At 35.3% G+C, this 15,281-nt stretch overlaps 1 protein-coding gene across 5 annotated transcripts in view; it reads right to left on the bottom strand.

The window, feature by feature from the left end:
* Positions 1–6,059: 6,059 nt before the first annotated feature.
* The window catches only part of LOC106157976 (formin-binding protein 1-like), a 37,218-nt gene continuing 27,996 nt past the window's right edge, over positions 6,060–15,281 (bottom strand). For 3 of the 5 annotated variants that reach the window (XM_087008849.1, XM_013533791.2, XM_013533794.2), the window contains exons 7-15: positions 14,740–14,868; positions 14,280–14,426; positions 13,635–13,856; positions 11,303–11,317; positions 10,479–10,591; positions 10,215–10,347; positions 9,739–9,905; positions 9,300–9,433; positions 6,060–8,705 (exon numbers count right to left, since the gene is read on the bottom strand). In XM_087008849.1, the coding sequence (XP_086864975.1) occupies positions 8,554–8,705; positions 9,300–9,433; positions 9,739–9,905; positions 10,215–10,347; positions 10,479–10,591; positions 11,303–11,317; positions 13,635–13,856; positions 14,280–14,426; positions 14,740–14,868 (1,212 nt within the window). In that variant the 3' untranslated portion in view covers positions 6,060–8,553. Of the gene's footprint in view, positions 8,706–9,299; positions 9,434–9,738; positions 9,906–10,214; positions 10,348–10,478; positions 10,592–11,302; positions 11,318–12,175; positions 12,191–13,634; positions 13,857–14,279; positions 14,427–14,739; positions 14,869–15,281 lie in introns of all 5 variants that reach the window. The other 2 variants (XM_013533792.2, XM_013533793.2) reach the window with 2 other exon arrangements.

The raw sequence follows: 15,281 nt of genomic DNA, 5'->3' as shown, positions 1-15,281 counted from the left end.
GCTCCAAGTAGATGGCACTTCATGCTCCATTTGTAACAAATTTTAATTTGAGCTCCTTCGTAGCGTTGCGCTGTATCGCGGTGTATTGCGCATTATAGGGCGACTTCGCTTTGCCCATTGATTTTCCACAACTGCTTTTTTATTCGTAATGTCGCCCTTTTCTCCACGAGCGATGATACAACCTACACCTAACAATTTTACCATTATTTTAAATATGTCTATAGGCCTGGTGCTCAAGCCACACTTAGACTCTACTTGAAACTTGCATATGCACTACATTTCACCTCTCGACGTTTTAGAACTTCTTTCACAGCTTTTACCGGCCACAGAATTCCTGCTTTTCAAAGCCCGTTAAGAACTTACAATACAACTTTTTTTTTTTGATGTTCACGCAGCAACCAAATCTTTGCAAAAGACGAAAAGTGTCGTAAGTATTATGGATAAGCAGGTACGTAGGAAGGCTTATGTAGGCCTACATCGTGCAACTCCAATTTGTCTTTGGATGCACTGGATGCACTAGAATGCACAAAACTGACCAAAAGCAGCAAAGCATGTGCTTGTGAAGACTGACGGAGTCAGGTGAAAATTTGACAAAGAAAATGCAACTCTTTGATATGATATAAAAATAAAACAGATTACATGGATTTCTACAAGAATGTTAAAAACAACGCCCACAGGCCTACATGTACGTATCTACCTCTCTTTTCGCCTCTGTTTTTTACAGCATACCTTCCAGCAAACTGCATTCGTGGGTATAGTACAGTGAAGTAATATCTGAGAGAGTGCAAAGCGGTGCCCTCTGTATATATTCCTCTGAGCATGTGGTAGGCCTACTCTCCGTGACTGTGAACAGTTTCGCTTTCGAAATGTTTTGGTTTCGTGGCAAAATCCCCAGTTTTGCGTTATGCGCATAATTTATATGAGGATAATATTCCCGACTTCATTCAACAGGTTTTAAGTCTATTATTGTTTTTATAAAGCAGTGTGGCTTTTAAAAACTTTTGTAGTTGTTAGAGGCTCTCTTCTCTATAAGCATGCCACTACTGCGATCCAGCGTGTCATAATAAAATCCCTCGTCTATTTCTATTATAATTTATGTCCGCCTGACATTTATAAATGACTCGTATCGATCGTGATTTAGTTTTGTCAGATACAAATACAGTACGTATACATTATAGGCCACAGTATGGGTGCACAAACGTTGTTCCGCTACACAAAAAGCTGAACAATTATATCCAGGTGGTTTTGTGGAAAATATGTTTATGCCTAGATTTTAAAGGCTGCATGACCTTCCCTCGTGTACAGCGGTGTGACTCGAACATACTCTGATCAGACCGGCATTCTTACATTGTTCTCATGGTCTTTTCAGATCTGCTTTGGTGGAGGAAAATTTCCTAAAATTTAAAATACTGCTTCCCTTTTTATTTTAAGACTTGGGAAAGATGCATGCACACAGAAAGTGTGGTTTTATTGAAGAAATATGAAGACGACCAAACGTGGTCGTTCATAAATGGATGTTGCGAAAAAATCTTCCTTCAATTTCGTCAATGCCATGGAGTAAAACGATTTGTTTTAAATGGTTTATCGCCACATCTTACGATTAAGATTTAAAGTGTCATCAACAAACCCTAAAGATGACTTCCAAAATAAAAGAAAATACAACACAAGTCTCGCGGTAAATTCTGATTGCTAGGACGTTATCCCAGCAAACACAAAAGGTTATCATAACGTTACCATAGCGTATATATAATGAGAAAAAAAACCTAATGGTAACGTTACAATAACGTTTTGTGTTTACTGGGATGAGATTGCGACACATCCAAGGTGCCTCATTTATTTATCGCGCCCCAGTGATATTTCCATTTGTTTTAAACTTAAATGAAATTGAACTTTAGCTAAAAAGTATCACTCCTGGCTAAAATAGATTTGGCCATTTTATTTTTTCAATTTCAGTTTGCCAACTCTTCCAAATTTTAACCAGAAGGAGAACAAATGAGATGATGATAACTTATGCTTAATAGAGGCTGTCCGGGTTCTCAAGGAGAAGACCACATTTCCCCGTGATTTTACGAGATCTGCCTTGAGGTGGGGTTAAAATATATATAGAGACCACAAGGAAGTAGAGCAGCGATTTCTTTATTTGAAAAATAGCTGAACTTACAAAAATTTTGAGCTACAGGCTTATTCTTTTTTCACTTTATAAAGAAAAAGTATTGATATAATATGTACGTACAACTGACATGTTGAATTTGCCAAGCTAAGAGCCGATGACGCTTGCAAAGCAAAATTCGCCCGGAGGACGTACTACGCAGCAAAGGTCGCGTTTAAACAGGCTACATCACCAGAGGTTTGCTTGTGGTACAGGAAAATGGCATTAGTTACCATTGTTTTTCATTGACTGGTCATTTCATGAGATCCGTTTGAACAACAAAAGCTTTTTATAACTGCAACTTATTTTTCTTTATATTTTTTTTTACTATTAAACTTTACTTATAAAGAAGTAAAAAAAATCATTTGACATTTCATTTACTGATGGATGGCATATCAGAACATTAGACCTGCCAGCATCTTTGTTTTAATTTCACTAAATTTAAAGGCTGGAACTTGATCATAAAGTTAATTTTCTTCATTTATTTACTGATGAAAATGATGCTATAGAAGCTAATGGATAGCATTCACAAAATGTAAGTTTCATTGTGATCAGATTTGACTTAAATGACAGGAAAGATGACAAAAGAAAGTATTAAAATGGACAACATATAGGTTGAACTTTGCATAAATCATTGCATTTTATTGACAGTTATACACCAATACAAATAAACACAACATCACAGGCGAACTTGTATTTGTGATCTCAGTAAATAATATGAAAAACAGGTGTCATATAGTTATTTTAAAAAGTCACTACAGTAACATAAGAATGATACAAGCAAGAAAAATTATTTTCTTCATTAAATTACTAGTGCAGTACAATACATAGGCCTGTATATATATTCATAAAACCAAATGTTTCATTTTAAAGTAATAAAGAAAATGCCTGATACTGTAAGTGACACCCAGACAAAAATGCCATCTGTTGATTACTGATATAATAAGTCAACAACATAATAACTAAGGACATAAGAGATTAATATACACTGAGCAATCTTCAACATCTGTTTATCCTGACCACGTCTCTCACAGTTCTTGCCTGGTTCAATAACATGCGCTGTGTCTGTCATGCTCTAAAATAAAAAAAATAATAATTCACTTAGTTTTCTGAAATATATATCATCATGTGATAAACGTTGTTGTAAAATACCAACTCTAATTTCTACCTTACTTGCAATTATTATAACCGACCACCCGGCATGGAATGTCACAAATGCAACTGAACATTGTGTAAACTTAATAAGTGTGGAAGGTTCACCAGTATTTCATAATCAGGTACACGTTATATCGAGACAGGAATTGTATAAGCAAATTTGTCTCATATAGTTACTGTAAAAGACTATTAATCACAAGTACTAGGGCTGTATTACATTAATAAACCATGGTATCCTGTAAACTACACACAAAACTTACTCAGTACTTATTAACATGCCCCTCGACTGTTGATGATACGGTCTATACGGTGATGCCATGAAGCCAGTGACGTGTCGGGTGCGAGTTGTCTGCAGTTGGTCCCTTTCTTCCTACAAAATACTACGACCTGACCTGTACTTTAAAAATGTCGACAGTTAGTCCTTTTAATCTAATCAACTTCTCTTTCTTTACTTCACTTCTCTCGCCAGACGTGTCCGTCATCCATGGTCATTTTCCTGGTTTTCTTGCTAAGCTTTAACTGCAATGCACCCTATGACACAACATTAGTAATTCGCCATTGCGTTGCTCTATCTCAAATTACATGACAACGCCAAATTTTACTTATTGCAATCCTATAACATAGACTTGTGAGAAGACGCGAGAGAAGTTTCAATGGCAGATTTTAACCCCACCTCTCGTGAAATCTCGCTCCAATCCAGGTCTCGTTTGACGTCATCTGCTGCGCAGATGTTCAAAATAGGCTATCCCGGACAACTCCTATTGACACACTCCATTAAAATCTCAGTGCAACGTACAAATTGAAAACTAAAATTACAAACTATTTAAGTTATAAAATCATGAGTCTAAAAGAGTTACTTGTTATAATTGAAATTTTTAATAATCGGGTCGTGGGATAGACATAACAACCTAAAGAATGAAATTTTCTAAACTTAGGCTGTATTCCCAGAGCTTTTAGATCGATCTATCCCCGCGGGGAGTCTAACTAGATTACTGTCAGATAATCCGGCTTAAATGTCCGTCCCGCCTACTACAAGCTGTAAGGGGGTAATTAACTTTCGTGTCCGCTCGGCTGACAGCTATTTAGCGCGAACCCCCAGGGAGTTAGGTCGATCTAAAGTAGATCGATATAATGTCTGGAAATGGGATCGACCTAATTCCCTGGGGGTTCACGCTAAATAGCTGTCAGTCTTAGACCCCATTTCCAGAGATTAGATCGATCTACTTTAGATCGACCCAACTCTAAATAGCTGTCAGTCTTAGACCCCATTTCCAAAGATTAGATCAATCTACTTAAGATCGACCTAACTCCCTGGGGGTTCACGCTAAATAGCTGTCAGCCGGGCGGACACGAAAGTTAATTACCCCCTTACAGCTTGTAATAGGCGGGACGGACATTTAAGCCGGATTATCTGACAGTAATCTAGTGAGACTCCCCGTGGGGATAGATCGATCTAAAATCTCTGGGAATACAGCCTGAGACCCCATTCCCATAGATATTTAGATCGATCTATCCCCCTGGGGAGTCTCGCTAGATTGGTGTCAGCTTAACAGGCTTAAATGTCTGTCCCGCCTTCTAAAAGCTGTAAGGGGGTAATTAACTATGGTGCCCACTCGGCTGATAGCAATTTAGCGTGAACCCCCAGGGAGTTAGGTCGATCCAGATGGATCGATCTAAATCTCTGGGAATGCAGTCTTAATATGCTTTATCTTATTTTCGCAAAAAACAAAGCCTTTTTATATTTCTAGTTCGTTTTATAGACCAGCCCTTTTATAATTCTAAGTTTGGAGCTTTTGATCTACACCCTCTTTCTCTCCAATGTCATAGACAGGAGTGTCATGCAGATCCAGGCTTTCTTGGACTTATTACAGTCAAAATATAGCTCATTTAAACAAGGCTCAGAAACGCGCCAACGATCCCACCACATGCTCTATAATCAATTATCAAAACATGAGATGCCTTCTAAAGCAGGGGGATTTTAAGATAATCTTACCTTTTTTCCAGAAAGTTTGTCTTTCTTTTGACCACCTTCAATATGCATGTAGATCTAGGCCTGTATATTTGTGTTAACCGTGTAAACATCCTCGTCCAATCAGGTATTAAATTTCAATCAGCGAAATAGGTCGCTGCACACTTCCTTGTTGGTTCAAAAGAGCAAACAGACTGCATTAAAATTCTGATTACAATAGAATAATGATATATACATAAACATCAGAACTTCCTGATCGAAGGAGTAAACAAACTGCACACTGATCAATTTTAAAAGACAGAATAGACCCTACAACAAACAGTAGCTTCCTGGTTTGAAGTAAAAACATTTCTCAGTGAGTATGCGGCAATTAATTGACGTGAAATAATCCAAAAGGACGAATTTTGATTGTATTTCTCGACTACCTTTGATCTCTCTATCCTGACACTCACAATAACCAAGGATTTCGACCTCCTTTGCATAACTCTGTAGCAATCTGAGAAAATTAAAAATGCCATAACCTGCTTAGACATGGATTTTTACAATACTGCCCATTCCTTTGAGCTCATTTCTTGCACAGGCTTCGAAGTTGCACACGATTTAAAACTGCGCCAAGATGGTTGGCAGTTGAGGTTTCTCAGAGTGCGATTATTTAGATTCGGAGACATTAGTTAATGGCATTTACCTGTTAAAACCTAACACTTTGTCCCTTTAAATCCCCCTTTCTTCTTGTTGAAACTGGTCCTGATTAATTTATGTGCTTAGATAAATCAAAATAACACGTACTAAAAATGGTTCATCTTTATTCATACTATCATTATTACAATGTATATTTTTATTAAGCTTTGCAATGCTGATCAATATGACCAGCTACATCAAGAAGCCAATAAATAAATACAGAAATAAACAAAAGTAGATAAACTTAATCAACTGCTTCAATTAATAATCATAATAAACTTCAGTGTAAATAAATCCCTACAAAATACACTTACAAGTTAAAGATTCAACAATTACAAAGTCAAAGTTGAATAACGAACAGGATGTTTTTATAAATGAGGCAAATTTTGTATCACATATTTAGGCCTACAGCGGTTATCCTACGTATCAGCAATCTTATAAATTCTAGATTTATACAACTTGATGGTATCTGTGTTCTCACCCTTATAAAGTGTAAAAGGCTTGAACATCTTTCAAAACTATCATGACTTTTGTGCAGACTGTCATTTGTCAAATAAATAATCAAACTACCAGGCCCTTTCAGACTTTCAATACCCCACAAAATATCAAATTGAAGTTAGCTACATTTTTCTCGATGATTGACCTACAAATTTCATAGTAAACATCACTTCCCTCAGTGAAACTTGTGACAATCATAATATCTCTAAAAAAATGATCATAATTTCCATGCTTAGCAGACTGTTTCAATGTCGATTTCATAAAACTAAATATATCTTGATCATGAATCAAACACAACCACTGGGAAAATCGTTTAGACAAAATTTTCCTTACACAGAATATTCTGTGAAAGAAACGACGCATTTAGCATGAAAGAAGCAAGAACTTTTTACTAGCAAGCCAAGTCAAATGGCATGCACAGTATTTCATCCTTATATACATAATATTTATAATATGTGGATACATACATAAACATATAACTAATCTTATCTGCTAGTCCCTCAATAATTGATAACAAATACATCATTGTTAATCTTAAATCTGGTAAGCATGCAACACAAAGCGTTGTGTGTTGATAATTTACTATCATTAAAGTTTTTATTTGCAATGGGCATGTTTTAGCTACTTTCTGACATGATTGCTATTCCCTTTATCAGGATATTAGTATTATATTAATATCCTCTTTTCCTTGTAATTAACAATTATTCTGGGAAAGAACATCATGTTATTTGCACTTATATAAAGAAAGAATTTTTCTATTTATACTTTTTGAGGGCAAGTACTAGGTGAGGGAATTTTATTTAGAAGCAGGCTTCATGATTTAGATATACATATATTTGTACATTTTAGTAAATGGGTCCAATGGCTTTCCATACAATCTAGCAGTACAAAAGCAAATTAGTTCAGAATCGATTGAATTTGACAAATCACATAGGGATTCTATAAAACAACGCAAAAGGAAACCCCAGTTACAAAAAAAATAATCATAAATACTATGACAATAGTATAAATGTATTTACAAAAGTAGTGAGCCAGAACATGTTTGGATAGGTAAGTCTTGTGTCTTCGAAATCACAACAAACTGCTTCCATTTTCATTCAACACCTGTTTGCAATTCAAGTTTGCATGTATAAGTGTAAATATTATAATACCTTTATATAAATCAATAAGCCACCAAGAGGCAACACTCAGCTGCAGCTTGAGATAATACATAAAATGGAAATGACAGAAATTCAGGAATAAATACAGTGGGCACCAATTAGTCTTAAAACGGCATCTTGAATGAACAGTTTCTACATAAGCAATATTGCTGCTCTGGCTGTACAGTTAAAAAAATCTCCTGTGTACTGTCTCTTTCATATCTACAGTAGATTGTGTTGCACCTAGGGCAATAAAGTATGTATATATATATTTTTTGTTGTAAGATAATAAATTTGTTTGTTAATGACAGTTGTTCTGTAAAAATGATTCATTTTCACATTGCATTGTACAGTGCATATACAATTGTCCACAGAACTACACTGCTTAATGAGTAATTACGCTTATGTACACAAAGATAGCAAAAATCACTTTCACTTTCATTCTGTCCATCATGTTCTCTCTCCCTCTAACTAAAGGTGTCCCCAAGTTCACAATACAGCACATATAGCAATACCTACAGCTCATTATTCAATAGTCCAATATATATGCTCTGAATATCTTTATCCCCCAACATAATAGTATGGCAGAATCGTAGACGGTTTCTTTAAAACTGACTTTAGAAAGTTGTCTGTAGCTTTCAACCTTAACCCCCCCCCCCCCACAAAAAAAAAGCAGAAGTCTAAAGAAAATAGTTCATAATACTCTACTTTCATTGTTGTTTTCATATTAAGTCAGACGACTGTTAATCTGCCATTTTCATTTTCCAATTACTAGCTTCCTCTTTTTAAGATATGACTGAGAAGATGCACTTAACAATAGGCAGAACACGGTGACAACATATCAAGAAAAAAATCATGACCTTCAAATCACTGGGTTTAAAAAAAATCATAATCTTGTGACCTCAAAGAATGCAACAAAACAATGTAAACTCCTCTCCATTGTTGTCTATTTTTTTCTGCTATTTTCAATAGTATGTGGCTTCAATGTATGATGTGGGGACAAAACCTTCCTCTCCCGTAGCTTCCCTCCGTACTAAGGTCCAACCGTCCCCTTGGTCTGTTTCAATGATAGAGAACTGCTCGCCCTGAGCCATGGACACTGAGCCATCGTTTGTCGCTGAAATAAAGAGAAAACAGTGATCTGTTATGGAGAGTAAAAGTGTGTAGGCCTAAGGCGTGCATTTCAGGCACATTTTCTAAGAATCAAGATCCATTTTTGAAAATGTAAATTTAAGAGCTGTTTTTAAGAAGAAAATGATGTCTGATTTTCTCCAGCCTCTCTTGTGGCCATATTATCCACCAGTATCTGTGATTTAGGCCGACAGCTTGAGAAGAAATGGAGACTTGCTAACAAGTTGTCATTGCTAGTACATGCATACTAATGGACAATCTCTATTCAGCCCTCTGAAAGGCCCAAACTCTCTTCAAAGCATTTTCAGATTCAGTCACTGGTTCTGCCATCCAAAGAGGTTATGTTTTATCAGCATTGGTTTGCCTGTTTGCTAGTGACCAAAACATTGCAAAAACTTCTAAATTTTTGAAAAAAAAATTTTGGGGGGATAGATACTTAAGTTCTCAAAATTGCAACTAAATCTGGCTCTCTTGATATTTTTCAAAGAAAGTTTGTCTCTGTTATCTCGTTCTAAAACTCCCTTTTTTCATGGTGTAATTGTTTGCAACTGTAGTGCTCTATAAATGCAGTATATTCTACCTTCAAATGGGTAAACAGCCACGCAGACGCCCAAAACTGGCACTCCTTCAGGGACATCTTCTTCAAACGAGTCTTGGGCGTCAAACTGGCCGCGGCTGTTGCCTTGGATACCACTGTCGGGACTTTCATTGTAGCTGTAAGTAAAATATGTCTCATTGTATGGTAGCAGGCTGGTGAAGTGGCTCTTGCTGGAGTGATATTTTTTAGCTTAATGTTTAAAGCAATCTACTCAAACCAAAGAAAAGAGAAAGGTTCTGCAAATCTAACACAGTGTAACATATGAGGCTCTTCTGCAAAAACATAAATAATGTAAAAGTAACCTGAATTTTCTGAAAGATTTGCATAGGATATTATACCTTGGTGATAAAAATACTCATTTTTGCTGAGTTTGCTACATACAGGTCTAACATGCATTGAATGCCTCTAGTGTAGAGCTTACCTCTGATGTTGTTGTAATGGCGTGCCTGGTGCAGACGCACGCTGTTGTGACCCCATACTTCCTAAATCTGAAGTACTTCTTGAAGTGACACTTTCGTCCGTCATACTGTTTCGTTTTTTGCGATCTGACTGCGGTGTGCCCTGCCCCTCTGCTTCTGCTAAGTAGCCCTGAAAGACCCAAGTTAGTACTGCAATTCATCTTATATTCTAAATACTGCCCAAACATCTATTTTTTCAGTGGTCACCTTCATCTTTTTTATTCTACTCACAGAAATACACTTTCTGCCATCACCTTCCATGACTTTGGGGGGACAGTCTACAATACGTTACTGACACTGAACAATAAAACCCTTTGCATAAATCTAATTACCTCTCTCAAAGTGAGAGGTAATTTACTGGATTTTTATTAGTAATATACTGACTTGTATTTCCCCCTTGCTTTTTTCCCCCCACCTCTCCCTCAGAAACCTTCCCTACCTCAAATTTTTGACATTCCTGTCTGAGTAAGTCCAATTTTTGTGCATTTTCTTCTAACTGTTTGTCTAAACTACTGGCATCCCCTAGTGCTGGATTCTGTTGATATACTTCTTGCATTTTGATCATACCATCTCTGAAAAATAAAGACAGGAAATTTGGGACTGGATCTCTGTCTTATACAAACTACAATTTACTGATCTTCTTGGAAAATGAAATTTTTCCCTTTGTGATAAAAATATAAAAGATCTGTGGAAAAAAAATTACCTTTCTGCTGTCTCTTTTGCAATTGCAATTCTGAGTTCCTCTATCTTTTTATTCAGTTTCTTCTTTCGTTGAGTGGGTGGCAAGTTGCTGAAATCTTCTTTTGTCTCATCCGTCTAAAAAATGGAAATATATATATAAAGTAGCTGATGCTATAAAAATTCAAAATATGATTTCAGTTAAGTTATTCTTTTTCTTTTTTAATCACTCACCACAATTGGAATGGACCACTGCTCTTGACATTAATTTTGTCAACTATGCAAATTTCATTTAATAGTCTCCAAAAATTGTAATGCTAAAATTAACAAAATCAGTAAAGATCACTGTAATTTTTTGGGGGGAGGGGGGGGGGAGGGCAGAAAAAGAAATGAGGCTATAAATCAAATCAGATTTTCTTTTCCTCAAAATAACTTAATCATCAGAAAGATATGAGAATGATTTCTGACTGGGAAATGATGAGACTTAATAAGAACGTAATGTTCCTCGAATATCCAAAAATGTCATGTTATCAGTGTGATCCAAGCTCGTGCAGTATGGTTAACACAATGTTTATCAATGAAGCGTGTTTGTTATCTTGCTGCGTTAGTTATGTCAATCAAGGCTTCTCTAACACATTCCACTTTATCTGAAGCTCTGTTTCAATGCTGATGGAACCATACTTGTTGTTATTTTCAATTAAGCAGTGTTTTTTTTTTTTTTTGTAAACTGATATCAAACAATAGTCGCAAGACAAGTCTACGTACAAACAATACCAAATATTCCATCAAAAAATTTGGAGACAACCATAGATCAAACTTAAATATACTTGAAAAAGAATCAATAATTACCTTAGACAATTGTGACTAGAAACGGGTAGGCAAAGAGATTAAAGGTCAAGGTCAAAGCAGGTGAGGCCGCAAGGTCAAGGTGAAAAGAAAGCAAGGCAATATACATCAAAAAATGCAAAATAAAAGTTTTAAAACACCAAGAATCTCTTGTCACGTACCAACTTTTTAGCACTGAAACCTGTTAAAAATTTACAGAATCTCAAAGTTAAATGTCAGTTTACACATCTTTTATCTAATCCTTTTCATGAATGGTCAAAATGTCACGGTCACAACATATTTAATCTCTTCTCCGCTTTATCCTTTTACCAAAGGAAATGCTGCACTGACAAGGGAACTTGGTGTGACAAACATCTGTAAGTGGACACATCTCTCAATACTATATTACAACATGCATCAAATGCCTTCTGTTTTCTTCTACTAGTACTTCAAAATGTAGATGCCTTCAATCTATATTACACTACAGTAATAACAACACATGATCAATATTGAAAAGCAACTGAAAAAACATTCCAACTGAAACTACATCAAATACCTTAAAAAGTCAAAATCAATAAGTCTTCAGGACTTTATGAAAATGCTACAATGACTTAAACCACAAGAAAAAAGACTGATAGAGAAAAAGCAGTCGTTAGCATGGCATTCATATAAAAAATCTGACTTCAATATGACAAATAAGGCATTGCTTTAAACACAAAAACATTTACACCATGCATGCGTAACAGATAATCACAACATACATACATATGTGAAGTATAAAACAGTTTTCATGTGCATTTTTTTTTTTTTTTGACTTGGGACAATGAAAGAAAAAAATTCTGCATGCCACCAACCAAAGCCAGTCAACAATCAACACCAATCATCTCGAGATCTTACCAAAAATCCTATAATCTACAGAAGGGAAATGGAATATTTTGACTTTAATTACAGTTACAAAATTCAATGCACATTTAACAATCAGTCCGTGTTCTCATCACTCATTTATTTATAAAATTAACTTGTATTCAAATTAATTTTGTAATTTAAAGAGACCAATTAATTGAAACACACATAAGAATGCAAAATTAGAAACACATTTTGATACTTATGAACAAAATTCATATTCCAGGTTAAAATACAACCATATCCTATGGGCCTAAAATAAAGATTGAATATCTGCATATGCAATATATGATTTAACCCCCAAAAACCCTTTCAGTCTTTAAAAAATGGTTTGGTTTTAGGAAATCAAGTATCATAACATGTTTGTTTGGTGGCAATACATACATTAAAACTATATCTATAGCTAGAGGTAGTCAAGAACTTACATAAACTACGAGAAAAAAGAATGCTTCATCCTGTCTATTCAGTCATCAAATTGAAAAACTTCATTAGCAGATAGAAAATGTTAATCTTCGGAAAAAGTACCTATTATCTCCTATAGGGTCTAACTGCAAATCTATTTTTGTTAACTTGAAGTTAGTCTGAACTATCTTGACAGACCATGTGATGACAACTTCAAATCAATGGATACATAAAAATGATCTAACAGCCCAAGGTATACTATACAGTTAGTACAATTAATATGACCTTCAAAATGACCTTCACCTTGACCTGTAACTATGCCCTTGGTTACTAACATGTCTACAGTATGTCATCTCACTGACCAAACCTGTAATGGTTAGTAATGCTAACAAGACCTTCAAAACAAACAACCTTCACCTTGACCTAAAACTATGCCGTTGATTACTTACCACAATCATTAACATTACGTATTGAACCACACCAAATGTTTATATTCACAGGTAGTTTTCAGACTTAGACTTAAACTGGGTTAGACTGTGTTGCCAGACATAATAAATTAAAATGATAAAACCAGCTGAGGTTCAGTGGTACATCTCTTGGTGTAAAAGTTATAATAGCTGGAAACAGATAATATTCAAAAACCAGTCTAAGTTTAAATCTGAACACACCTTCAGAGTACACACTAGACTAAGCTACAAGATATATGCTATAATAGATTGACTCTGTAACTATAAAGCAGCATTTGAGTCTGTTTTTAACGGTGTTTAGCTAGAACTACAGGAAGAAGAAAATTGATTGCAAACCCCTGTTAGTGAATAACCGTTATAGCAAGTTCATCAGTCAAGACAATAGATAAAATTACAAGGATTAAACATGGAAGGGCTTAGATGAATGATCCACTTCAAGGAGGCAGGCTTTTTTATTAACCATTCAGTGTGACCTAATTATATGTGGGTCACACCATTTAAGTAGGTCACCAGTTAAAGCTACCTAGTTACATATGCGCTGTACATAACATGGTCAGCATATGTAACACTGTAAAATACCTCACCTTTGATGAGCTAAATATTCCAAAAAGGCCTCCTCTTTTCTTGTTTTTTCCAGAAACTGTCCCTCCTTTGAAAGTTTCAGTCCGAGATACATTCACAGTTGAGCTTTTTGAAGAATTTAGAGAGCTATCGCTTCCGTGGAAAACTTGATTCAAATCTTCAAATGGAATGTCACCTGGTGCCTGGAAGCCCGACTTGTATTTTTCAATCACCAATTCTGAATCCTTGCAAAAAGAAAACAGATGAGAATGTTACTTTCATTAGTGGTGTATTATATTTACAACTTAGTGATCCAACAAAAAATAATTCTACAAAATAAAATTACAAAAGATGTAAGGCCAATGTGGATTAGACATTTCTATAATCCTGAAATACTGCGCAGCATTATTTGCATCAAATGCATACAAATTCAGGCAAACTTTCAACAAATTTCATTCTCTAGTTCCAATTTATTTATCCATATTCACGTATCCTCTGTGTACCTGGTAGTGAAATGTTACTAACATTCTATTAAAATTAAAAACAGAACTCAAAAATTAAATGCTAAACAGTTACTCACTTAATATCAATTATATAGATAAAAAGAAAGCATTTTATAATGAAATATGTATAGTCAGTCCTTGGCACAAGTGAGTTGCGATACTAACTTTTGATGGGTTCACAGAATTAGCGGCATTGTGTATACCATCTATACATGTGTTTATTATAGGAATAACATTTCTTTCGATGTCTCCACATTCTTTGATGAACCTCTGGAGCTCTGTGATTCGTTTCTCATCCATTTCTTGTAATTGCTGAAAAAGGATAAAAAATACATTTGTCTGTTCTTATTGGTCATGAACATGTGGAAGTTAGAAAATGAAGAAGCTGGAATCCATTGAATCTGAGGCTCAGAGTCTTTATGATATTATCACTAAAATAAGTTTGCTGTCTAACAAGATAAAAACTGTAACTATGCCACATCTTTCCTGAAATAATTTGGCATTTGAAAGTTACTTAAAGAGGAAAATCCTCGTTTTCATTCATAGCATCTTAATATCCTGCAGCTGAGAATGATATAAAAACAAAACGATCTTTAATAATTTGGTGTATCCAAGTTGCCCTTACTGAGAAAACCTGTGGCATAAGGACTGTGTAGTGTTCTTGCTGATGTTTATTTGTGGTCTGAAGTTGAGCAGCATAGTCGTTCTTCAGCTCGTCGCACTGCTGTGTTTTTATATGGGATGTGTTCTTATGCTGGAAGACAGGTAAAAACATAAAATAGGAATACAATATATATGATATTTACCAGGGTATGGCAAATATTGTGGTCTTAGACCAATCAGGAGAGGGAGTGTTCAGAAAAAAAACGTTAAGATACAGTCCTAATGAGAAAGTAAACACTGAAGCAATGCTTCATGAGACTAATATTTTTCATACAAAATGAAAATTACATTATTTCTTGGAAATTGAGAAAAAGGTTCTCTCCCATTTTCAGAGAACTTTTTGGACGCGCGTGCACACACACACACACGTTTAAATGTATACAGCACAAATATCACATTACTTTTTTTCAAGCAGATATATACAAAACTTTAAAAAATAAATCTCCAATGTTTGCAGTATCAGTTAAAAGAAGGTGAGGCTACCATGATAAATCTATCAAAACC

The sequence above is a fragment of the Lingula anatina genome, chromosome 3 (genome assembly GCF_051362555.1).
Source record: "Lingula anatina isolate TDL-2025a chromosome 3, LinAna3.0, whole genome shotgun sequence".
In the NCBI taxonomy this organism is placed as follows: domain Eukaryota; kingdom Metazoa; phylum Brachiopoda; class Lingulata; order Lingulida; family Lingulidae; genus Lingula; species Lingula anatina.
The sequence above is the reverse complement of the archived record's forward strand: the minus strand, read 5'-3'. Positions and strand labels throughout refer to the sequence as shown.